At 48.2% G+C, this 26,076-nt stretch overlaps 2 protein-coding genes across 8 annotated transcripts in view; one reads left to right on the forward strand and one right to left on the reverse strand.

The window, feature by feature from the left end:
- Positions 1 to 2,757, forward strand: part of STAP1 (signal transducing adaptor family member 1) — a 42,156-nt gene extending 39,399 nt beyond the window's left edge. For all 7 annotated transcript variants that reach the window (XM_045019621.1, XM_045019624.1, XM_045019617.1 and 4 more), the window contains one exon: positions 2,091 to 2,757. In XM_045019621.1, coding sequence (XP_044875556.1) covers positions 2,091 to 2,167 — 77 coding nt within the window. In that variant the 3' untranslated portion in view covers positions 2,168 to 2,757. The remainder of the gene's footprint in view (positions 1 to 2,090) is intronic.
- Positions 2,758 to 5,162: 2,405 nt separating this feature from the next.
- The window catches only part of UBA6 (ubiquitin like modifier activating enzyme 6), a 55,900-nt gene continuing 34,986 nt past the window's right edge, over positions 5,163 to 26,076 (reverse strand). Inside the window, exons 27-34 of the mRNA XM_045018640.1 lie at positions 25,116 to 25,185; positions 23,937 to 24,008; positions 22,823 to 22,940; positions 13,253 to 13,446; positions 10,831 to 10,958; positions 9,825 to 9,912; positions 9,408 to 9,502; positions 5,163 to 7,290 (exon numbers count right to left, since the gene is read on the reverse strand). Coding sequence (XP_044874575.1) covers positions 7,155 to 7,290; positions 9,408 to 9,502; positions 9,825 to 9,912; positions 10,831 to 10,958; positions 13,253 to 13,446; positions 22,823 to 22,940; positions 23,937 to 24,008; positions 25,116 to 25,185 — 901 coding nt within the window. The 3' untranslated portion in view covers positions 5,163 to 7,154. The remainder of the gene's footprint in view (positions 7,291 to 9,407; positions 9,503 to 9,824; positions 9,913 to 10,830; positions 10,959 to 13,252; positions 13,447 to 22,822; positions 22,941 to 23,936; positions 24,009 to 25,115; positions 25,186 to 26,076) is intronic.

A 26,076-nucleotide genomic window follows, 5' to 3' on the forward strand; every position in this document is an offset into this window, starting at 1 on the left:
TTTTGGGGAGGGAAGTGTCACATGCCGTGGGGGATACAGCAGCATTCAGCGCATCTCTCCTGATCTATCAGCCTGCACACCCTACTTCCAAAAGCAGCATCGCTTCTCCTCGACAAGGACTTCTCAGGGTGTGGGGAGATGCAAGCAGATATTGTCAGTAAACAGAGGGAGGGATTAGAGATGGAACACAGAGGTTTTTGCCTCCAGCTTATTGGTTCAACCCAGATGATGACTGCAGCGACTGACCCATTCAGCACCCTATGTTAAATTAATTGGTGTGGTCTATTTCTGTGGAGCACGAGCCCCAGTCGATGCTGACATTTGTTGGCAGTCTCAGCCATGAGGCCAAGGACTGCATGGACTATGTACACTGTCCTGCCCCACTGTCCCTACACACGATCACATGAAAGTGGCACATGGAAACTGTGCTGCTGCCAGCTGGGCTAGGAAACTTGTCTTCAGCCCTGCCAATCACAGCTGCTATGCCTGAGCTGCACCTGTGCAAAGCCCTGGTTTAGGCAAGGCCATAATTTGCACTGCCACAAATGGCAGCTTTGAGTGGCTTTGCCTGGCTGGGCCCAGGCTCGGAGAGAAGGTAGATATGGTCCAATAAAAGATATTCCCTCACCACCACCAGTCTCTTTACATAGTCATATTTTTCAGTCTTGCTGCTTTTTCTTACAGGTCTCTAACATCTAGCCATTCATCAGTCTGTCTGCCCGAAACTCTCATCCAAGCCCTTCATTCACCTCTCTGACTTGCAGCCTTGCTCTCTAAGTTCCATTCAGAATGCTGCTAAATCTCTCTTGGATTGTGCTCTGACCACGTCAACCCCCTCGGAGTCCCTCAGCTAGCTCCCTCCTTCACTGCCTCATAAGAACATAAGCTTCTTGTCTTTATCTTTCTTACCTAGTCCCACTCTCCCTAGCTGCTCTAGTAACCAATCACAATGTCAGCCCCTGGCCTTTGCTCCTTCCTTTTCTCCCCCATATTGCCCCTTGTACATGGGCAAAACTCTGAAAATCTGAACAGTTCCTAACTGTACGTCCTCTTTAAAACCTCATGTTTGCCATGATGCCTCCAAAAACTGCCATTCTGATCATGGCCAGGCAGGTGACAAGCTGTGACTCCTCCACTTCCCCAATTCTCTTCCTCTAACCTATTAAAAAACCCACCTTGAATTAACAAACCTCTGCCACTTAACCAGATTTGCTTCCATGTTGTATCGTCATCCTCTTTATGGCATTAGATTGACGTTCTTCAGGGCCTGGAGCTCTGTTTCTACAGCACCTGGTACATTAGGGCACCTGGTACATCACAACTGGGGCCTTTAGGTGCTTCAGTGTGAATATTCGCTACAAGCCACCTCCGTTAGCCACTTACCTTGCTTATGCTGAAGGACACTGACTTCAAATTTGCCCCCGAACTTAGATTTTGTAAGAACAAAAACTTTATTAAAACCTAGAGCCCAGGGAAATGCTTCCATGTATTGAAGTAATCCAATTGATTCCTCTGCAAAGGGAGGAATCCAGACCTGTGCAGTGCTGAGAAAATGACTCTCAAGGACTTTCAGAGAAATTGAAAAAAAAATGGTGAAAAGCAACAGAGTTTTAAAAACTGCTGCAATAATCGAAGGTGCTCTTACCGACCTAGGAAAAACACTTCCAGTAGATAATGTGAAAGGGCCTCTGATCATGGTGGACAGAGTAGACAAAGTGAGTTCTGCTACTGCTGGCTAGGGCAGCCCTTGAGTTGGAAGTGTACTTCTCCCACCAGTACAATTTAACAGCTGGAATATTTAAATCATCTCCTGCCAGCTTCTCCTATTGTCTTGAGGAGTCAGGGCTAGCCCAACACAGAAGGAATGGAGTGTTTATGGCAAATTAGTATGGAAAATGAAACAAGTGTGTACGTACGTGCACAGTGCCTATCCCAATGGAGGTTGTAGATGCTACCTACAATATAAATAAGGCAAATAAGCAGAGTGAGAGTTGAGAGTGCAAGCTCTGCTGGGAAGCTGCTGAAGTTGGAATGGCTGTGCCATGACACTTTCGCTCTCTAGTGTTAAAGTGTTTTTCCCATTCTTTCAGAAACTCGTGGCAAAGAGATGAAAGAAAGAGTGAAGAGACAAGCAGCTGACAGACAACGTGCAAATCAACCCCTTTGAAGTGGAAAATGTAGGAAGGATGGACGTTTTCTTAGGGGAAAAAAAGTCACGTTCTAGCCCCAGAAATCCCTGTGGGCTAAATTTAGTAGTACAGTCTCACCTTGTATCAACAAATCTCAGAAGCTGGTGGAATAAATTACGGCACATTAAACTGGATATCTGTTTCCTAAGGCTTCCAGTTGGTACAAAACAAAGTCCATCTCCATGGCTCTAAGCACATTTATCTCAGCAGCCTTATGAGACTTTCTGGGACACAGTAGAATGATCCCACCCCCAGTCTGACAACCTCTGTGCTGTTGAGGATGAAAGTCTCGGGGAAGGAGAACATCCTACTGGAGCAGAGGGAAATGATCCCATAGTTGGGACCTCCATTCCAAATGATGTTGTGGTATCCTCACGCACTGAGGTTACTTCTCGAGGGGAGGGAACTCCAGTTATTAGGAAGAGGCAGGTAATAGTTATGGGGGATTCAATCATTCAACACAGATAGCTGGGTTTGCAATGATTGGGAGAACCGCATGGTGACGTGCCTGCCTGGTGTGAAAGTTGCGGATCTCTCAAGACATCGAGATAAGACTTATGTGTAGTGCTGGGGAGGAGCCAGTGTTTGTGGTACATGTAGGTACCAATGACATAGGGAAGGATAGGAGAGAGGCCCTGGAGGCCAAATTTAGGCAGCTAGGTAAGTCACTGGGGGGGGGGGGGGAGGGGGCGGTTTGTCACCAAATGAAATAGGCAGATTTAAAACAAAAGGAAGTTTTTTTTCCCACACAATGCACAGTCAACCTGTGGAACTCCTTGCCAGAAAATGTTGTGAAGGCCAAGACTATAATAGGGTTCAAAAAAGAACTAGATAAATTGATGGAGGATAGGTCCATCAATGGCTATTAGCCAGGATGGGCAGGGATGGAGTCCCTAGCCTGTTTGCCAGAAGCTGGGAATGGATCACTTGATGATTACCTGTTCCGTTCATTCCCTCTGGGGCACCTGGCATTGGCCACTGTCGGAAGACAGGATACTGGGCTAGATGGACCTTTGGTCTGACCCAGAATGGCCGATCTTATGTTCCTCAAAAACAGGAAGGGGGGGGAGAACCCATTTCAGCCCTAGCTCTTAATCAGTGCACCTTCCCTCCCCATACCCTGCCAAAAGAAATGATCATCAGAGAGCCCCATAAAGTCTAGGCTTGGGCTACTGTGGCCCAATAAAGAGGAAAATTAATTCTGAAGTTCAGAGGCCCTCCCAAAGGATTTGCTTCCACTAACATTGCAACCCCACTTGTATTAATTGAGTAGGTAAAGCTTGAGCAGTAAATAGCAACTGCAGCAGCACTGTATCGGGGGAGAAAAGCAGTCCCTCACCTAGGAAGCTTCCAGTCCATTTAGAGCTTTATAGATGAGAACTAAACACCATAAGCTCCACTCGGAAACCAATGGGTAATCAGTGAAGTTTCCCCACTTAAGTTGAAGTTGGTACACTTTGCACCAGCTTCGAGTTCCAAATCGACTGAAGGGATAATGTGCTGTAGAGCAAAATCTTGAGGTGACCGACCATGCTTCTGTAGACACTGCCTAACTGCAAGAAATGGTAACAACTGCCTAGCCAGACGTAGCTCAGAGGCCACTGCTGCTATGTGAGCAACTAATTGCAGCTGAGTAGCAGCCCTAGACTGCGAACTGAGTAAAAAGAGGCGGATGGATGCCCTCAATATGGCAGAAATAATCATCTCTCGTAGGAGCTTTTCTCACCACCTCTTCAGTCTTATTCAAATGGAGAAATAAGGGAGAGCACACTGCTTTTCACACTGTACATTGTTGTATCCTTTTTGCTGAACAGTGATTTTTCCCGAAGTATTAGAGAGCAACTTCATGTTTATAAAATAGCATTTCAGATTATTTCAGTACATACAGAGGAGGACCATTCTGCTGAAGTAATCTGTCTGAGCAGCATCACTTAGCAGAAGATTGCAATACTCAAAATTGCCATTTGAACATTGCTGTGAACTGAAATAATTGGGAATTTTTATTCTCCTTCACTACATGTGTGTCTTGTACTTTCCATGTGCAAATTGTGGTTTTGCTAAAGGGATTAGCAGTAGCATAGTTCATGTTGTCATTAGGGCTCATGTTTAACGTATCATTGGTATGAATCAGTGCTCGCCTGGCAGCTATTATGTCACTGTAGCCATCTCCATTTAAAAATATGTTCATTCGCTTTGTCAGTAGTTCAGGTTATTTTTAATGTGAAAAAAGATGAAGAGCAATTCTTACTGGCAGGTGGGGCAACATCTCTCTCTGTCATATTAAGTTCTCTTTACATTTGTTAATAAAAACCTACTCATGTCAACCTCTGTTCAGCCAAATCCAGAGAAATACATATCAAATGGAGAATGCGCAATGACCTAGTATATATACATCGCTACCTCGATATACCGCCACCTGATATAACACGAATTTGGATATAACGTGGCTGCGCACTCCGGTGGATCAAAGCAAGTTCAATATAACGCAGTTTCACCTATAACGCAGTAAGATTTTTTTGGCTCCCGAGGGCAGTGTTATATCGAGGTAGAGGTGTACTACTCAAAATACATTGGTTCAGCTAGGCAGAAATCATCCACAGAACAGACATCCAAAGGGCACCCACTGTTTGAGAGACGTGGAGATGTATCAGTGTTTTGCTAATTTTGGCTCCCAATTCCTGCCACCTGTATATTTAGAGTTCACAAAAGTGCACGAGTGTTTTCAAGTGCCAACACTGCATGTAACTACATACGGTCAGGAAGTGAGAAGCTGTTAACAAAGGCCACTCCACTCAGTATGTTACATTTGAATATTGACTTTTAACCCTGAAGAGACCATCAGATATAAGTCAGGAAAGCACCCAGGCTAACAGACTTTTATAGACTCCTTATTTTCAAAGGTGTTCTGTGTGCTATTAACATCCAGCTAACGTACCAGACTCCGCTTTCATGTTGAGTAAATAAACAAAGAAGTTTGAGTAACTAATTACATTTTATTGTTTCCCAGCTCCTGACTTTTAGAGTTCACAGTGCTTTACGTTTGCCCCAAATATTTAAATAAAAAATAAAGCCCATATCACAGATATCATTTGGGATTTACACTCCCTGCTATTGCCGGGGGGAACGCACATTTCAGTCAGTACTCAGAAGCAGATATTTACTCTCAAATAGTCTTCCCTGTCTGCCTTTTGCCCTATGTCAATTATTATGCACTTTGCCATCTCTAAGAATGCCATCTCTTTGCCTGTTTTACAGAATGTTTGTTGTTGTTTTTTTAAAGAGAAGTTGTTAAAAAAAAAAGTTAAATAAACCAGCTGGGTTTCAAACCAAATCTGTTAAAACTATAAAATATCTATAAACTATGTTGAGAGTAAAAAAATATATACACCTTATAAAAGAGGTACTACATTTAAGACTTATTCCCAAATATTGGAATAATTTTAATGGATTCCAGCTTGTAAATTCAATACATATCTGGTGTCCAAATGCCCAACCATCTGGATATTTTGTTCTTGAATAAACAAATTGAGAGGAAAGGGGAGATGAGAACAAGCACAATTATCCAATATTTTAGGCTCCAAAAGATCCCTAAAGGTTAATAAACTGAATCATATATTGACATCACTGATTTTATAGTGGTGAACAAGTTTTGCATCATATGCAGGAGATACAGTAAATGCAAACTATTTCCAAAGCAAAAATAATAATAATGTTCAGGGCGATGTTAGTAGATGCGATTTTTGTTCCCACCTCACTTGCTTTAGTTTTTCCATAATCAGGGAAACAACTCACAGAAGCTCACCTGTCCGGTGCACAGATGCTGAAGAATTCTGCCACTGATGCTGTCGTACTGCACCAGCATTTTCTACTAACTGCCATAGCCAAAATGATTTCCTGATTGTTACTGAATTAAATGGATCTATCCAGACTTTAGATGCCTAAAATTACAGATTGAGGCCAATATAAACTCAATTTTCAGATTAACTCAGATTTGTGTTGTAGAGATAGATTATGCTATATAAAGCTTCCTTCTACAGTTATGGCATCAAGAGGCGATAAAAGGAACCAGATATTTGATATGAAATACACAGAATACCCTCTTGACCCTCCTCCTTCAAAAAGTAACAATTTGCTGCCATGCTCTTAATTTGGAGGCAGAACATTTTAGCCACAACTTCACCTATCTCTTCATCAAGCAGAAGAGCTTAATTGGGAGAATAAGGACACAACTCTCCAACAGAGTTCAGCTTTTGCCATACTTCACTGTTCCCAAATTGCGCTCCTGGGGCAGAACTCACTTGTCGCCACTCGGTTGACTTCAATGGAGCTCTGACAATTTACACACTCTGAGAATCCATCCCCTGCATTTCCACATCCAGACTGACCTAAAAGAACGGCTCCAACATACCATAATAGCAATGGCTCGGAAGAGAACACCAACAATGTAAATGAGGCAAATTCATTTGCTTTTTTAATGGAATTACACTTGGGATGAATTTGGCCTAGTGCTCAGATTATGTGGTTGGCACCTCAATTTTAGAAGAGTCATAAGAAATGGATTATAAAACATTAATGACCACCATGTTATAAAACAATTTCCACAATTTTTGCTCTCTCCCTCCATTTAACGTTTATCTGGCATATTGAAATAAGATGCTAAGTTTGCCATTTCCCCCCTCCCCCATAAATTAATATAAATCTCTTCTTTGTGGTACGCATTATACATGACATTCCATTTCAGCAAACCTCCAATCCTCTTTATGAACTGACAGATGTATGCAGAGAATAGGGACAGGTGAACAGTAAATCCAGTTTGACAGACCTCTTCAGTGCAATTCACTGACTTCAACTGTTCCTGTTTTAATTAAGGCTTCACCAAAGAAATATGTATTACTTGTTTTAAGCCGAAATCAGCACACTCCCTTCAAAGCAAATGGTCCTACAGCGACTTTAGTAGCACTACCATCAATTGTCTTCGTGGATGAAGTAGTATCTCACTGGTGGCCCTGGCAAGTCTTCATCTCCATCTGTTTCTGGAGCAAACGACACTGTGAGATCCACATATTTTTTATCAGCTGATGGTTTCACTAGCTTTTGCATCCTGCAAAGAGAAGAAGAAGAGTTTTGTAAGAGCAAGAAAAAAAGCAAAGAGCAGGCTGGGCTGAGCTATCCTGTGTTATGGGACGTTGTTTTATCTTCAGAGCTCTACCAGGAATGAAGTCCAACGCATGAGAAGTTTGGTTAAAGACACTGAAACTTCTCTTTATGTGATGTACCAAAATTGCTCTCTCTTGGTTGTGGAAGGTCACATTTCAGTTAGTGTATTTCTGCTTTTGCTCTCAGAGCAGTCAACCTCTGAGCTATTATGTTGCTTGTGATAAAAAGCAAAGAAAAGTTTTTGTGCGGGGCTGGAGACTGGAGGAAAACAATTTTTTCCCCCATCATCCACCAATAGGCCAGATAGATCCATGCAATAGCTGTTGCCCTGATCACATGGGCAGCAGTCACGGCCACAGCCCTTTGTACATCCCATGTGTGGGTCTGACCAATGGATTTGTACTGTGTATGAACAAATCCAATGGTCACACTTCCAGAACCTCCCCTGTCCACCAACAGTGGCTCTTTCCATGGCTCTCCTGGAGCTCTGCATGCAGGAAGTTATGGGGTCCCCTTGCAATGGGACTGTTCTGCTGCAGTCTATTGCCAGGGATTTTGGAGTTGGGTAGTGGTGGTGGTAAAGAGCCAGGCTTGAGCCCTTGCTGAGTATCAGCTGCAATGCTAGTAGACTTAGTGCCGTAGACAGCACTAAAACATGCCCCCATATGTGGCTTTATTATCGAAGTACCACCCTGGAAGAGTGGCCTCACTGCACAGCATCTTATTCTTAACAGAAAGTTTATAGTAAAATTCTGAACTGCAAGAGCCAATTAACAGTGTGTTTAGATTACAAATTTACCAGTTATCCACAAATATTTTGACTTTCGATTGAGTTAACACAACATATCCGTGCCCTGCAGTCAGATTCTGTGAGCTTTGCCGTCTTCATTTGGAATGTAGTTGAAGTTTGCTCTCTTTGAAATTATTTGCTACATTACAAGAACCACTGAAAGTGTAAGTCTCGTCTCACCTGAACAATAAGGGTCTTACCCTTCCACAGGAGGTGGACAGCAAATTCAATGGAGCTACCCAGCCATCCTTAAAAGCAAGTTTCATAAGACAGAATGACAAACTCATGCAGCAGATCAAAACGCCTAATTGGCACATTTGAGCCATTTGGTGGTTGCAATTATTTTTAAAGGAAGAATAAAAACGTGCAGCACCTTGGAAATAAATACAAATTAGGATTTATACAGTAATTCAAAATGCACTAGTCACCAGTGCAGCTAAACACTAAATATCAAGAGACCAAAGAAAATTTTGTAGGGTGAATAAAATATAATCAAACTTATGGAGGACTCCATTTTCACTGTGGAAATGCCTGCTGGTAGCCAGCTATAAACTGCGGCTTTGTGCCCCCAGCACTCAGGAAATGAACACTACTGACTGTAACCGGAGGTCCTTCAAGATGTGTGGACCCTACCTGTACTCCACACGTGGGTACGCATGCACGCCATGTGCCCAAGTCCAGAGATTTCCCAGAGCAGAATCCACTGACACACACATGCGCAGTAGCTTCCCTTGTGCTCCTGACCAAAGGTATAAGAGGCAGTGCGGGTCAATGCCCCTTCAGTTCCTCCTCTTAGCACAATCCAACAGGATCCGAAGCAGAGGGGAAGAAGGGCAGGTAGTCGAATACAGATAGGGACCACCCATCTCAAAGAACCTCCAGTTACATTAAGTAATCTCCATTTCTTTGTTGAGTGCTGGTCCCTATGTGTATTCCACATACGGGTGACTGGCAAGCCGTGTTCAGAGTGGAGAAGGGTGTAGGGAAGCTGTCAGCAGAGATGCTTGTAGTACTGCCATCCCTACAGTTGCATCCGCAGTTGTGGCTTGAGTTACAGCCTAGTGTATGGTGAATGGGTGGACATAACTCCAAGTTGCCGCTCAGGAATCCCTTGAGGGAATGGAGCTATCAAGAGCTTTCATGTATTTATGCTGTGCCTATCACCATGGTATCTAGGTGCCAGCCACATTAAATAAGTAAAAGGAATCATTAATGTACCAGGTCACATCCCTGGATCCACAGTTCGTTTTTACTACTCTATGAATACTTACGTCAGCTTTAATCTTTTGATGTGACCAGGCATCACAGGAACATACAGCATTTTGACGCCCTGTACAACCATTGTTGGCTCTATTCCGTATTTCTCCTACAATTCAGGAATGCAAACATTTTAGCAGACTGCGCCATACAGACAGACAATTAGTTCCAAATGATAGAACCACTTCTAAAAATCTGAAAATTAGAAAATTTTTCATGCATTAAATATAAAATTGACCAATGGTTTATTGAAATTGATTTGATTAAATCTTTGTATATATTCAATTACAGCTCTGATCGGGGCCACACAAAATGCACCTATTCCTAAAAATTATTTTGGCATTAATAGGAGCTTGACACAAGCCAGAAAAAAAAATGAAGCCACTTTCCCCACATCCTCTACTAAACCATTACAGTAAGTGAAGTCTTACTCTGACAGCATTTATGAAGTCCAGCAGAGTGAAATCTTCTTTCCCATAAATAGTCCACCTGTCCCAGATTGTAAACGAGATTCCATTTCTATTTGAAAAAGAACAGAGTGCTAAACATTCCTTTGATCTGCACTCTGGAACTGTGGATTCAAAGTCTTTTTTTCAGAAACCGATATTGTCATTATCAGTAGCTCTGCTATAACCTACTGTTTAACTTTCCTCCTCTCTCTGCCCCTATTTCCCCTCCCTCCCTTTGTCTGTCTTGTCTTTTTAGACTAAGTTCTTTGAGATCATCCCTCAGAATCCATGTACACATTACCTAGAGCAAGGAAGTCCTGAACCCAGATTAGGCCTCTAAATACGACTGTAAAACAAATAAGGTGAAGAAAGATACTGGCAAACTTGTGTTTTTATACTGCAGAGATATGTATATTTGCAACCAAAGACTCTGCAGACTGAACAATGTTTGACTAATACATTTACTAATTGAAATAGTTACAAAGGCACTAAGTAGGGGCCAGACTTCAGAATTGTTCAGTAATCAGCAACTCCCACTGACAACAATGCTGAGCACTTTGGAAAATCTGCTCTCCAGTTTGTATAGGTCAGAATGTTTATGTTGGCTTTCCAACCCCTGGCACTGTACGTTTGAGAACAGCCTCACCAGATCTAAGACTATTGGTAATGCTTAGTGTAGTGACAGGAATTGGGCACGACCCCTCCAAGTGCTCACTGTGTTCTGTGGTTTAGAAACCCGCTAGAGCTGTAGCAGGTAGTGAGGCCTGGTACGTCTGTACAAAATTAACATGGTTGCTTGGAACCCAACCGTGGTTTCTTCATATTCTTGTTGTGTGAAGACCAAAAGACAACACGTAGCCAGGCTGTCTGGGTTCCCTCCAACCCCCATACATACTAACTGTGTCTCTCCAGACCTGATGTAACATTACACCCCTCTCAATTCTCAAATGTACGTTCCTAGACAACACACCATCATTGTACTCCTTACCTTATTTCTGTTTTTCTTACTTCAGCAGCTTCTGTGAACACTATTATTGGAATGGCTAGATTTAAAAAACAATTCTTATATGCTTCAAATGGATGTTCGCCCACAACTTTGATCAGTTCCAGGGCAACCTAGGGTAAACACAAAGACAGAGCTACTTAATACTCTACAAATTACAGGATATCTTGGGATAAACCTGGTAAATAAAATCTGGTGTAACCAGCAGCATGCTGATACAGCAGGCTAAGACTGGTATGCGGAAGACATCTGGTATGGCCTTCCATTAACATTAATAGGAACAACAGAAATCACTGTCAGAGAAAGGGGACAGTGTCAGCATGGCAGGGCATGATTAAGGTTAATGCTAACCTTCCAGTGCGCCCAATTTCAAACACCTCCCTCATAGCGCTAATTCTATGTCCAGGCACATGTGTTCTTACAGTAGGGTAGTATTTTCTGGAAAGCCCGAGACAAACCAGACAAGGAACTTGGGAGAGACGGGTTCAGAAAAAATAAGGTGGTGATCTCAGATCTTAAACATTTTAAATATTTTGGTTAGTAATAACCCAACATCTTGGCCTAGTAACTCCAAGTACGTTTTATGCTGCTGGTTTTGGCAAGGACTAAGAGCTTGGACTGTTTTTTGGGAGAGAGGAAGAGAGGCTGGGTTATTGGTACTGCAAAGAGTTCGGAACTCCAATACAGCACAGTTTGCAGCACCTCTGATATGGAGAGCAGCAGGCTTCGGGGCGGTCTGGGGAAGGGGTGGAGTCTATCCCTGCAGAAGTTGCAACTTCCTCAGTCACTGCATAGCATGAAAGTTAGTCCCATCACTGAAACTGTGTCATCATTTCTGGAAAACGAGGAAATTCCCAGCCAAAAATGGAGCTGGTACAAATAGCTAAACCTTGAGAGCACTCACATTACTGTTGATTGTCCAGTTTAAGATTGATGTTTTCTGCAAAAATGCCAATAGCATCTTCAGGTTTTTTCCCCTTCGTTGGAAAGGGGGAAATTTATTGCTTTATATTCAAAATTAATGATTTTTTAAGACCTGGACATTTGTTTTTATTCTGCTACAAATGAAGTTCTATTATCATAACCCAGATATGCAGCAATCATGAACATGGGCTGGCTCACACCGTCCTCTGGAAAGGTTCCCTCTGGTGGAAGAAGTTAAGAGATTGTATACTTTGAAGGCTGAAACACTTCCCCCGCCCCGCACCAGCATTACTGCTCCTGTTGGTGCCATGCCAACACTGGCTGTCCAACAGCAGTGCGAAGGACCCGAGGTGAGGGAATATGACTCTTCCACCTGTATTACTATGTAGTAGTTGGTGCACAGAGCAGGGGATGGTGCTGCAGAGAATGCCTACCCCTCTGTGTGGAAGTGACAGTGTCCTACTTTTCCTGTGGAAATGTAGAGATCCATACACAGATCAGCAAGACACAGTCCAGGCATTTATTCTCCTGGACTATAAACAATTTCTTTGCTATTCCACTGCTATTCCGTTTGCGTAGATATAGAACTCATCCCGTGCTGGTAACTGCATAAGTGAATTATCAGAAAAATTGTCATCTGTGGAACTTGAGGTTTTGAACTGAGCTAAGACCACACAAACTGAAGTGAGAAAAAGGAAGGGGCATGGATTAATTTTCAAGTAATTGAAAAGACTCTCACATTACACAAGATTAAACTCAGTGGCAACTGCTTCTCTCCTTGACAGCACATGGCCTGTATTGATCACAATGGAGTCAACATTTCTCAAATATAAAGTGAGGAATGTAAGTGAAAATAAAGGATTGCAAACTGACATTTTACCTCAAGTCTGGTCGCTGACACCTTCTTGCTAAGACATGACACACACACACTGGTGTTAACACTAATACCGGTTTATCTATTTTAATACTAGTTAATCAAATCTTTTGTAAATGCAGTAGTTACCCTTAATGTTTTCACATTAAGGTGTCCTTCTAATTGCCAAACTAGCATTAAAAGCATGATAGAAATTGGTTTATAAACTATGCTACTGGATTCTCATACTGCTAACATCAAATACTGTATCACATTTAAAATGGTGAGTTTTCACACACACATTCTATACCACAGAAAACACTGCTTCTTGCCTTTCAAAAAGTTTTCTACTTGTTTGAAGACAAGTATATTATACTGGTATTTAATACCCCCCTTCCCAGTCTTTCCACAATGCCATAAAGCCTACGCTGCAGGATCACAGAAGCAAGAGGCCACTGTCAAGTTATACCTAGATTAGGATCACTTCTACCAAAAGTCTTGCTGCAGAGATGTAGTAGCATTAACCAGCACTCAAACAATGAAGAGCAGGCAGAAAAGAGGGTCTTTGCTTCTCACAGATCAAAGGTGGTTTTGCAAAATAGAGACTCCTCAATATGTAAACTCACTCACCAAGCCAGACACTGCAGCAGTAGCCGTTGCAATAGCAGGAATAATCTTTCCAGCGATGCGCTTTGTTTTGAGCCGATCTGCTGGTTCAATGTTGTACATCTTGGCTCGCAGATTAGATGCTGCTGTTATGAAGTCTATATGCCCGTTAGCGTCGTCATCTTTTTCAAAGGAGAGCATCTTCATTTGCAAGTCATCTGTTCACAAAACAAATATTAAATGTTCACCAATAAGATGAATGAATTATAAAATAAATTACTGCTGTTCTGGGTCTATTTTATTAATACGGTTTCAATTATGTGCTTTATAAAGATTAGGGAGTATTAGGTCCTGGTGCAGGGGTATCTGTGCTACAAAGAGAAGCAGCTGCTATATTTGATGACTGAGTTTGTTCCATTTGGGTGTTTTTTTCTTTTGGTTGTTTTTTTGTTTAATAGTAATGGAGACACCAAGCACTTTTCCTTTGCAGTGTCAGGACCCAGTGTTGGCCTGTTTTGTGGGGGTTTTCTGTACGGATCCCCTCTGTGTAAGTGTTAGCAGTGTGTAATCATTTCACTAAGACTAGAGTTACATCTAATTATTACTTTTTTAAGCATCAAAATGTTCATGTGTCTGAAGTACCTGACCAGGCCCCCTTTTACTATCAGAGCAATTACAAATCAAGTTCCCCTCTAGAAAGCAATTCACCCTTTTTCCATACCAGGACCACTTCCAATCTGGCTGAGATCTAGCCAGGAACCCGCCCCCCGCCACACACACACGCATAACAACAGGGAAAGGGCAGGGTGGTCACAATGCTCTGGCACCCAGGCTGAGAAAAGACAGTTACTCACCATTGTAACTGTTGTTCTTCGAGATGTGTTGCTCCTATCCATTCCATGTAGGTGTGCGCGCCGTGTGTGCACGGCTCTTCGGAACATTTTTACCCTAGCAACACCGGCGGGGCGCCCCCTGCAGAGGCGCCACTATAGCGCTAGATATATACCCCAGCCGGCCCATCCGCTCCTCAGTTCCTTCTTGCCGGCTACTCCGACAGTGGAGAAGGAGGGCGGGTCTGGAATGGATAGGAGCAACACATCTCGAAGAACAACAGTTACAACGGTGAGTAACCGTCTTTTCTTCTTTGAGTGATTGCTCCTATGCATTTCAGTTAGGTGATTCCCAAGCCTTACCTAGGCGGTGGGGTCGGAGTGAGACGTGGCAGAGTGTAAGACTGCTGAGCCGAAGGCTGCATCGTCTCTGGATTGCTGCACCAACGCGTAGTGGGAAGCGAAGGTGTGGACAGAAGACCAGGTGGCCGCTCTACAGATGTCCTGGATGGGGACATGGGCCAGGAAGGTGGCAGACGAGGCTTGAGCTCTCGTAGAGTGAGTGGTGAGACGGTTAGCTGGTACACAAGCAAGCTCGTAGCATGTTCGGATACATGCAGTGACCCAGGAGGAAATCCTCTGAGAGGAGACCGGCTTGCCTTTCATACGCTCCACAACTGCTACGAATAGTTGGGGCCAGTGATGAGCTGCCAAAATCTTAACAACAGGTTCCCTATAAAAAGTTCTGATTTAAGGGATGTGCGACAGCATGTATTTTTTGTACCAATAGGGTTACCATACATCCATATTTTCCCAGGAGGTGATTAAGAACCGAAAAGCCTGACATGTCCAGGAAAATACAGATGTATTTTAACCCTACCTAAAGTTCTTTTTTAAAAAGATGGGGCTGAACTAGAAATGAGCTCCGTTTCACATGTGTGGGTGGTGATCAGGGACAGTCTCAATTTTTGGGTCTTTTTCTTATATAGGCTCCTATTACCCCTCACCCCCGTCCCGATTTTTCACACTTGCTGTCTGGTCACTCTAGGGTGTGCACATGTGTGGGTCCCAGCTGCTCCCTGCCCCCCCCCTCATTAAAGCAGGTGTGCAGGGTTACTGCCCTGGGAACTGCAGGGCACCAGTGGATGTGGGGCTGGCTGCAGATAGGGGCGTGGGGCAGGGCTAGCTGGAGGCAGGGAGTGACACGGGCTGGCTGTGGGCAGGTGATGCAGATGGGCGGGCTGCGGGTGGCTGTGGGCAGGGGGTGGCTGCGGGCAGCTGTGGGCAGAGGCTGGCTGCAGGCAGGGGGTGGCTGTGGCAGGGGCTGCAGGCAGAGGCTGGCTGCGGGCAGAGGGTGGCTGCGGGCAGGGGCTGGCTGCGGGCAGGGGCTGGCTGCGGGCAGAGGGCGGCTGTGGGCAGGGGCTGCAGGCAGAGGCTGGCTGCGGGCAGAGGGTGGCTGTGGCAAGGGCTGGCTGTGGGCAGAGGGCGGCTGTGGGCAGAGGGCGGCTGCGGGCAGAGGGCGGCTGCAGGTGGCTGTGGGCAGGGGGCGGCTATGGGGCGGGGGCGGCGCTGGGCAGGGGGCGGGGCAGGGGGTGGGGCAGGGGGGCGGCTGTGGGCAGGGGGGCGGCTGTGGGCAGGGGGGCGGCTGGGGCCAGGCGGGTGGCTGAGGGGCTGGCTGTGGGCAGGGGCTGGCTGCGGGCAGGGGCTGGCTGTGGGCAGGGGCTGGCTGCGGGCAGGGGGGCGGCTATGGGCAGGGGGTGGCTATGGGCAGGGGGCGGCTATGGGCAGGGGGCGGGGCAGGGGGCGGGGCAGGGGGGCGGCTGCGGGCAGGGGGGCGGCTGTGGGCAGGGGGGCGGCTGCGGGTGGCTGTGGGCAGGGGCTGGCTGTGGGCAGGGGCTGGGGCAGGGGGCGGCTGTGGGCAGGGGCTGGCTGGGGGCAGGGGTGGGGCAGGGGACGGCTGTGGGCAGGGGGTGGGGCAGGGGACGGCTGTGGGAAGGGGCTGGCTGGGGCGGGCTGGGGGAAGGGGGTGGCTGGGGGCAGGGGTGGGGCAGGGGACGGCTGTGGGCAGGGGCTGGCTGGGGGCAGGCAGGGGGCAGGGGGTGGGGCAGGGGCTGGCTGTGGGCAGGCAGGGGGTGGGGCAGGGGCTGGCTGTGGGCAGGCAGGGGGTGGGGCAGGGGATGGCTGGGGGCAGTGGGTGGGGCAGGGGGCTGGGGGCAGGGGCTGTGGGCAGGGGCTGGGGGCAGGGGCTGGCTGCGGGCAGGGGGTGGCTGGGGGCAGAGGCAGGGGGTGGCTGGGGGCAGAGGCAGGGGGTGGCAGGGGACAGGGGCTGGCTGGGGGTGGCTGGGGGCAGGGGCTGGCTGTGGCAGGGGCTGGCTGGGGGTGGCTGTAGCAGGGGGCTGGCTGGGGGCAGGGAAGGCGGGGGAGGGGCGCAGACACTCACACGGGGGGGGGGGGGGGGCTGGGAGCAGCAGGACGCAGCCGGGGACTCACCAGGCAGCAGCAGGAGCCCCAGGGCCAGAGGTCCAAAGAGCAGGAGCAGCAACAGGGCCAGGAGGCAGCTCACATGGCTCCCGCAGCACAGCGCAGCGCCCCCCGGCGGCCGGGAGGAGGAATTACAGGCTTCCCAGGCAGAGCCCATCAAAGCTTCCCTCGCAGGGAAGCTAGTTAACAAGCGGTTCTAAAACCGCTTCTAAATTTAACAACGGGTTCGCGCGAACCGGTGCGAACCGGCTCCAGCTCACCCCTGGTTGGGGCGAACGCCGGAAGGGTTTTGTTCGGTCTATGTAGAAAGCAAGGGCCCTGCGAACGTCCAGGGTGTGAAGCTGTTGTTCCCGACTCGAGGCGTGAGGCTTCGGGAAAAAAACAGGAAGAAAAATGTCCTGGTTTAAATGGAAGGCCGACACCACCTTAGGGAGGAAGGCCGGGTGTGGCCGAAGCTGAACCTTGTCTGCATGAAAGATGGTGTACAGTGGACCAGCCGTCAGGGCATGAAGCTCGGAAACTCACCTTGCTGAGGTTATGGCGACGAGGAAAGCTGTTTTCCACGACAGATGGAGCAGGGAACACATGGCCAAGGGCTCAAAGGGGGCTCTCATGAGCCTGGTCAAAACCAGATTCAGATCCCAGGACGGAGTAGGATGCCGTACTGGCGGGAACAAGCGATCTAGGACTTTGAGGAAGCGGGAAACCGTTGGATCGGAGAAGATGGACCGGTGACCGACGGGCGGCCGAAAGGCGGATATGGCCGCTAGGTGCACTTTCAACGATGAGATCACAAGACCTTGCTCCTTAAGTGACCAGAGGTAGTCCAGGATCGTTGGTATAGGGACGACGAACGGATTCAGGTCTCTCTGATCGCACCAGATTGCGAATCGCTTCCATTTCGCGAGGTAAGTCGAGCGAGTGGAGGGCTTCCTGCTCTCTAGCAGGACTCGCTGGACCGCCACCGAACAGGCACGCTCCGCGTGGGTCAACCACTCAGGCACCAGGCTGTAAGATGGAGGGACTGCAGGTCCGGGTGGCGGAGCCTGCCGAAGTCCTGCGTTATCAGATCCGGCCACAACGGGAGGGGAATGGGATCCCGAACGGAGAGCTCGAGCAGCAGAGTGTACCAGTGCTGCCTCGGCCAGGCCGGAGCGACGAGTATGAGGTGGGCCCTGTCCCTCCGAAGCTTGAGAAGCACCCGATGTACGAGCGGGAACGGAGGGAAGGCATATAGGAGGTGACCCGTCCAAGAGCAGAGGAATGCGTCCGACAGGGAGCCCGGGGCGCAACCCTGGTAAGAACAGAACTGGTGGCACTTCCTGTTCTCTCTGGAGGCAAACAGGTCTATCTGGGGAAACCCCCACCTGCGGAAAATTGTGTACACCACATCTGGACGCAGCGACCACTTGTGTGAAAGGAACGACCTGCTGAGACGGTCGGCCAACGTGTTCTGCACTCCTGGAAGATAGGACGCAACCAGGTGAATCGAGTGGGTTATGCAGAAGTCCCACAGGAGCATCGCTTCCGTGCAAAGTAGGGAGGATCGGGCCCCACCCTGCTTGTTGACATAAAACATCGCCGTAGTGTTGTCCGTCAACACCGCGACACAACGCCCTTGGAGATGGGAGCGGAAGGCTTGACACGCGAGGCGAATCGCCCGCAGTTCCCTGACATTGATATGTAAGGAGAGCTCTCGGGGCGACCAGCGACCTTGGGTGTGCAGGTCGGCTAGGTGTGCCCCCCACCCTAGCTCTGAAGCATCCGTGGTCAGGGTGACGGATGGTTGAGGAGGGCGGAATGGGACTCCGGCACACACCACTTCTGGGTCCAGGCACCAGGTGAGCGAAGCGAGGATCGGCTTCGTGGGCGTGACTACCATATCCATGGAGTGGCGGTGGGGCCGGTACACTGACGCAAGCCAAGTTTGAAACGGGCGAAGGTGCAACCTCGCGTACGGAGTGACGAACGTGCACGAAGCCATGTGGCCCAGGAGGCGGAGGCAGGAACGCACCGTTGTTGTTGGGAAGGATTGTAGGCCCCGAACTAGGGAGACCAGAGACTGATGCCGAGGTTGGGGCAGGCAGGCCCTGGCCAAATTGGAATCCAGGACCGCTCCGATGAACTCCACCCTTTGCGATGGAGTCAACGTTGACTTCTCGGCATTTATCATAAGTCCTAGGCGCTGAAACAGGACTAGGATCGTAGTCATGTGACTCACTACCAGTTGGCGGGATGGTCCACGGACCAGCCAATCGTCGAGATACGGGTAGACGTGTATCCGACGATGGCGGAGGGCGGGGGCAACCACTGTCATACACTTGGTGAAGACCCTCGGCGCTGTGGAGAGGCCGAAGGGTAGCACTGCAAACTGGTAGTGCGTGCTGTTGACAACGAAACGCAGGTAGCGTTGATGAGGAGGGTAAATCGCGACATGGAAATATGCGTCCTTCATGTCGAGGGCGGCAAACCAGTCTCCCGGATCCAGGGAGGGGATGATAGTCCCCAGGGTCACCATGCGAAACTTGAGCTTGACCAGGTACCTGTTGAGCTCTCGGAGGTCGAGTATGTGTCGTAGACCTCCCTTCGCCTTGGGGATTAGGAAATATCGGGAATAAAATCCCCTGCCTCGCATATCGCTCGGCACCTCCTCTATGGCACCCAAGCTCAGCAGAGACTCGACCTCTTGTAGGAGGACTTGCTCGTGAGAGGGGTCCCTGAAGAGGGACGGGGTGGGTGGGTGGGAGGGCGGGGGCGAAACAAACTGAAGATGGTAACCGGACTCTACCGTGCGTAGCACCCAGTTGTCCGTTGTAATCTGGGACCACGCCGGGAGGAAGTGGGAAAGACGGTTGAAAAATAACGGGGAAGGATCCGGTGAAGAGACTGATGGGCCGTCCTCGGACGTCCCATCAAAATGCCTGTTTCGGCCCTTGAGGGGCTTTAGAGGGCGCCTGGGACTGGGTACGCCGATTGCCCGATGGTCTACGGCGGTTCAGTCTGCCTCTGCGTCCATTATCAGGCCGCGACCTGGACTGATTAAATGGCCGATACGGCTGCTGCCTGAAGGACCTCCGCTGGGTAGCAGGCGTGTGCATGCCCAGGGTGCGGATGGCAATACGGCCATCCTTAAGGGTCTGGATTCTGGAGTCTGTCTTCTCCGAGAATAGGCCCTTGGTATCGAAGGGCAGGTCCTGCAAGGTATACTGGACTTCTGGCGGCAAGGTAGACGATTGCAGCCAGGAGATCCTCCTCACGGTCACTCCTGATGCCAAAGTCCTGGCTCCGGAATCTGCAGAGTCCAGTGAGGCCTGGATGGAGGACCTGGAGGCTTTCTTGCCCTCTTCTAGCAGGGCAGAGAACTCCTGCCTGGAGGATGTGGGAATCAACTCCGTAAACTTAGAGAGGGCCACGAAGTTGTCGTAGGCATAGCGGCTAAGGAGAGCCAACTGATTGGATATCCGTAGTTGAAGGCCGCCAGCCAAATAGACCTTCCGGCCCAATAGATACATCCTGCGCGCGTCCTTGGACTTTGGCGCTGGCGCGGGCTGCCCATTTCTCTCCCGGTCATTCACTGACTGCACAACGAGGGAGTCTGGGGCCGGGTGCGTATACAGGTACTCGTACCCGGTCGGGGGCACTGAGTACTTTCGCTCCACGCCTCGAGCAGTGGGAGGGATGGACGCAGGTGATTGCCAGATTGTAGTGGCATTTTTCTGAATAGTGCGAATGAAGGGCAGGGCCACTCGCATCGGGGCCTCAGCTCCAATCACATTAGTAACCGGATCCTCGTCCTCAGTGACCTCTGCGACCGGGAGGTTAATGGCTTGTGCCACCCGACGGAGGAGGTCCTGATGGGCACGCAAGTCAATCGGTGGGGGATCCGATGATGAGGACCCCGCCACCGCCTCGTGCGGCGAGGAAGACGAGGAATGGCCCTGACCCATGGCTTGTAGCTGAGGCTCGTCCATGGGGTGCGAAGCCTCCGCCTCTACGGGATGTTCCGCCGGTACAGGTGGCGGTGGAACCTCAACCGGAGGTGATGGAGGGGGCCTGCTGACAGTGGCTTCCGGCACCCTGTGGTCGGAGGGCCTGGGTCACTGGAGGGAGGGGGCGCCTTGAGCCTCGTGAAAGGCCCAGGGGGTCCAGAAGCCCCATTGCTGTGGACCGTGGTCCTGTCCTTGGGGGTCTGCCCGGTGATCTCCACCGCTGCCCTCGTGCGAGGCGACCGACGGTTGGCGGGAAGGCCACGGGGGGGGCAGAGGCGCTCAGGGACTGCACCGTCGATGCTGCTAGTCTGTCCGTGGACGATGCTGGGGACCGGTGCCGATCGTCGCGGTACCGAGAGCGAGAGCGGGACCGTCGACCGCGTGAGTACCGGGAGGTCGACCGCGATCTCGACCGTCGTCGATGGGAGCGGCTCCGAGAGCGGTACCGGGATCTGGACCTTCTTCGGTGCCGACGGTCCGGAGATTGGGATCGCCTCCGGGAGTGCGACCGGTACCGCGATGAGGAGCGGTACCGGGACTGCGACCGGCGCCGAGACGGAGAGCAGTACCGGGATGGTGACCGGTGCCGGGACCTGGATCGGCGTGAAGGTGACCGTCTCCGAGATCGGGAGCGGGACCTGGATCGCCTTCTATCCCGTCTGTCAGGGGAAGGAGGCCGTATCATGGCCGGCTTGCCCACTGACTGCACAGCCCGCACCGGCGGTGCCGGGGGCTCGGTGCCTCTGTTAGCTCTATGAGCTCCCTCGCCGTCGAGAACGTCTCGGGCGTGGACGGGAGAGGCAGCTCGACCACGGTTTGCATCAGGGAGCACGGAGGTACTGGACTCAACAGCCCTGTCGGCGCCGGAGTCGATGGTACCGCGCACGGCCCGTGCGCTGTCGAGGTCGGTACCGAGGGGGCCGACACTGGCTGCTGGACAAGCGGTCTCGATGCAGCAGTCTTCCCAGACTTTGGCTGCGGCTTCCGTTTCCCCGATGGTGAGAGGGAATGGTGCCGGGGCTTCGGTGCCGGTTGCTTCTTAAGAGTCTCGGTACCGGACCGGTCGGGGACCGCTGGAGCGCTTCGTGCCGAGGACGACGGCGGAGCTGATGGTGTCGGCACCGCAGGGGTAAGCGCCAATTCCATTAGGAGCTGCCTTAATCTAATGTCCCGCTCCTTTTTCGTTCTAGGCTTGAACAATCTGCAAATAGGGCACTTATCTGGTCGATGGGCCTCACTAAGACAACGCAGGCAGGAGTCGTGAGGGTCCCCAATCGGCATGTGCCGCTGGCAAGCCGCACAGGGCTTAAACCCCGGTGTCTTGGGCATACGCCCGCACCGGACGGGAAAAGAGGGGCTAAGCCCCCCTAATTCCCGTCAATCTACCTAATAACTTACTTAACTAACTATTTTAACAACTATATACACTAACTACAAAACTAGAACCAAGGTGAGCTAGGGATGTGGAGGACAAACGAGCACTCCACTGTTCCAACGGCCGTCACAGGTGGGAAGAAGGAACTGAGGAGCGGACGGGCCGGCTGGGGTATATATCTAGCGCTACAGTGGCGCCATTCCAGGGGGCGCCCAGCCGGCTCGCCGGTGTTGCTAGGGTAAAAATCTTCCGAAGAGCCGTGCACGCACGGCGCGCACACCTAACTGGAATGCATAGGAGCAATCATTCGAAGAAGAACCTGTACTTCAAGAGATACAACAGTCAGAATGGCAAAGCCACAAGGACTTAGATGTTTATTTCTTAGGGAACCCTTCAAAGCCATTCTGTGTTTTTTATATTTTTGAACAACCAGTTATGGTAGTGGTCCCCAACCTTTTCTGGGTGGCGGGCGCCAGATGATGAGCCACCAAGGACCATGGCCGGCAGACAAGCATCCGCCGAAATGCTGCCGAGAAGCGGCAACGTCAAGAGGCGTCGCCGAAATGCCGCCGAAAATCAGCAGCATTTCGGTGGCAACTCATCTTGATGATGCCGCTTTTCGGTGGCATTTCAGAGGATGCTTGTCCGCCGCCAGTACACGGGGCGCACATAGATGCCACGGCGGGCCCCCACGGGCACCACGTTGGGGACCACTGAGTTATGGATAGTTCTCTCTTAAAAGAAAGTTTTGGTTCTTTAGGTGATACACAACAAGAAAGCTTTACAAGCCCTCACCAAAGTGAAAAGCTGGTGAGATACTGAACTATTTTTCCAAAGACCTGAGCTGTACACAGTTGGCACTACGGTAGCAGCTACAACTCAACAAATAGTGGAGTATTTTACAAAGGAAGTTACTCACTTTTCAGAGCTTCATTGGATAATATGGCTTTTTCCAGCTGGAAAATAGCATTCCTCTCATCCTCACTGCTTACTGGAATATGGTCTGGTTTCCTTGCAGTTTCATCTGTCTGCACAACCTATGAATATATACAGCATGAACATGTAGCATGGTATTACCCTTAGCCCAAGAGCCAGGTTTGCCCAAACTGATTACATGTGGCATTTGCCTTGCATTATCACCACATCTAACCAAAAAGCTGATGACGTCTAGGAAAACTGAAGAAATCCACATCCCTGAGCGGCATCCTTAAGCCAACCTAACCCCCATGTAAGCAGCACCAAGTCAACAGAAGAATTCTTCTGTCGACCTAGCTACTGCCTGTCAGGGAGGTGTTATTACCTGTGCGGACAGAACCCCTCCCATTGGTTTAGGCAGTGTCTACACTGAAGTGCTACAACGGCAGAGCTGCAGCTGTGCCGCTGCTGGATTTCAAAGGCAGAGAAGCCCTGACGTGTATCTTTCTGCCAAACTATCAAGATCACCAACAACCTAACAGCACTACACATGAACAGGATGTATAGTCTCAACAATTCAAAACTCCATTCTCCACAAAGAAAATTACAAAAGACAGTTTGCTACCAAGTATTTTAAGTGGTTGCAGCCTGATCTGACCCACTGAAATCTTTTTGGTTAATAAAGCTCTAAAACATTAGCTTTACGTGGAGACAAATAATCCCATTCTCTTGCCTAGTATTAAAATAATGTAACCCAGAGCATTTACTGTAACAGTAATTAAAAGTTAACTAAAAAACTTTGAAGTGGAGGTATAAAAAAAGCCTGGAGGCTTAAGGTCATGGACTGCACTCATATGATTCAATTTAAAAAAACAAAAATAATTTTGAAGAGTCCAGATCATTGCCAGCTTCATTTGGGCTTGATTTAGATGGGATATTTAAATACAAAATCTTGACTATACAACATGGGGTAACAAAGCAGAACCTATGCTACACAAACCATATTCTCATCAGGAGTTCCTCCATATAACAGGGAGGGGAGAATTACCAACTGACAAAAGCAACATCACAAGAAAGGTGTTTGCTTAACTTAGAGCTTATTAAAATATTAAACCTACTTTATTTGAAGGTCTGAACTCTTGTATATTTACTCCCGAAATTATCTTCAAAATAGTTTCTTCTGACAAATCCTGGTTTTTTAAATAAAGATAACTGCAGCTTACTTTATAAGAAATAGACAAAACCTTATTATATCTACTACACTTTTTTAAAAAAGCAAAGTTAAAAAATATTTGTAATGTATAGTTCATTTACAGCAGAATTACAGTTTTATGGGCCAGGTACCGCGCACTTGCTTAACATTGAAGAATCATCATAAACTATCAGGCTGGGGGACACAAAGGCATTTCACACTGAACAGTTCTATGAGGTCTAAGTTTGTAAAAGTGGCATTTATCTACATTATAAAACGCAATCACAGTATTACACACAACTAGGCACTTATACAAGTTACAACAGACATATGTTAACGCTACTATGTTTACATCCACTTCTCTATGATGTTTATATATTCTTGCAGCTAGAGATGTGTATTAACAAGTCAAATGCACAATAGTGAAAAATAACCCAGCATTTCCTTTATTTAAAATTCCTGTTCTTCCTTCGTCTAAGTGCTACTGAGAAGGGTGGGAAAGCCTGAGACAACATACTATGTTGCATCTTGACTGTAGTTCATCTGCTAAAGAAGATTGCAAAGAACAAAAAGTGGCCAAAGTGGCTACATGAGAGACTGAGGGTAAAAATCTGAACTGTAAATAAAGATCATGGGGGCAAGGCAGAAAAACACACACTTATGGCTTATAGGGAAAAAGGACATAGGAAGAAAAATGAGTTAATGCTGGCCAAAAAGGTTAAGGGGAGCAAGACAGGCCTTTACAAATATTGTCAAGGTAAGGTCATAGCAGGGAGGAAACAGGAAGGCAAATGAAATAAATCCTGATTGAACGCAGCTGAGATACTGGTTTAGTTTGTCTTCTTGTTTAAGGATGGAATTAAAGAAAAGTTTGGACAATTAAAAAGTAGAGCAGCTTCTTAAAGATTAATATGGATAAGGAGCAGCATGGTGGCACTGGACCATCATGCTAAAGACAAAAACACTTGAGAGATCAGTTGTAATTCTAAAATTATTTTGTTTCTCAACAATTTATCACTGAAGACCGAACAGAAACAGTAGCATCTCAATGTGTACCGAGTATCAAGTGCATCTAACCTCTGCTCTAATTATAATTATTACCTACCTTTTCTGTGACAGGGACACAGTATACTCTTGCAAAGAGTTTTGCACCACTCACTATGAAACTGTAGTGTCTATTGAAAAAAAGAGAAGGCAGTTGTTTTTGTACCAAAATCTAAATTCAGATTTTAAAATAATATTTGTGTTTCAGCAGCACCCTGTAGTTCAAATGAGGATTGGGGCGCCAGTGGGTCAGGCTCTGAAAAAAACACAAGAAGCTAAGGTTCCTGCCCTTAAGTACTTATCATCTAAAAATGAAGGAGGATGTGTTACCAAAGTACTAACAGCAGCATATCATGGGATGCTTCTACACATCAGGGAACTACTGCCCAAGAATAATTTTCCTTACATTACAGGATCATTAAGAAAGTAGATGAAACACACGAGAAAAGAAGGATTTTGGCTAATCACAGCTGAGTACAATCAAAAACTATCTTGTCAAAATGTTAAAATCCTCACTGAGGGCTGGTCTTTACTACTGGGGTAAGTTGACCTAAGTTACACTACTTCAGCTACATGAATAACTGCACTGCGTCGATGGGAGACGCTCTCCGGTCGACTTACTTTAATCTTCTCAGGGAGCTGAAGAACCTGAGTCAACCAGAGAGTGCTCTGCCATCGATTTAGTGGGTCTTCAGTAGACCCGCTAAATCGACACCTGCTGCATTGATTGCAGCAGCGTAGTGAAGACAAGTCCTGACACTGCACAACTTCAAGATAGGCCAGTGTGATTTACATTTAGTCTTCCCCTTATTCTTGTCAGCGTCACACCAGAGAATTCAATGAAATGCTTGTTACAGGAACTGCAGCATACTTTTCACACGCTCAAAAGAATTCAGTCTTATAATAACTACATCCAATGCATTGGCATATATTCCCATTTGATCCCACTTTTTAAGAGGCTGAGTTCACAAACTAGGTGAGTGTTTCCCCAAGAGTGGGGAGCAGTTTCTCAAAGGAGAAGT

Source organism: Mauremys mutica, chromosome 5 (genome assembly GCF_020497125.1).
Source record: "Mauremys mutica isolate MM-2020 ecotype Southern chromosome 5, ASM2049712v1, whole genome shotgun sequence".
Taxonomy (NCBI): domain Eukaryota; kingdom Metazoa; phylum Chordata; order Testudines; family Geoemydidae; genus Mauremys; species Mauremys mutica.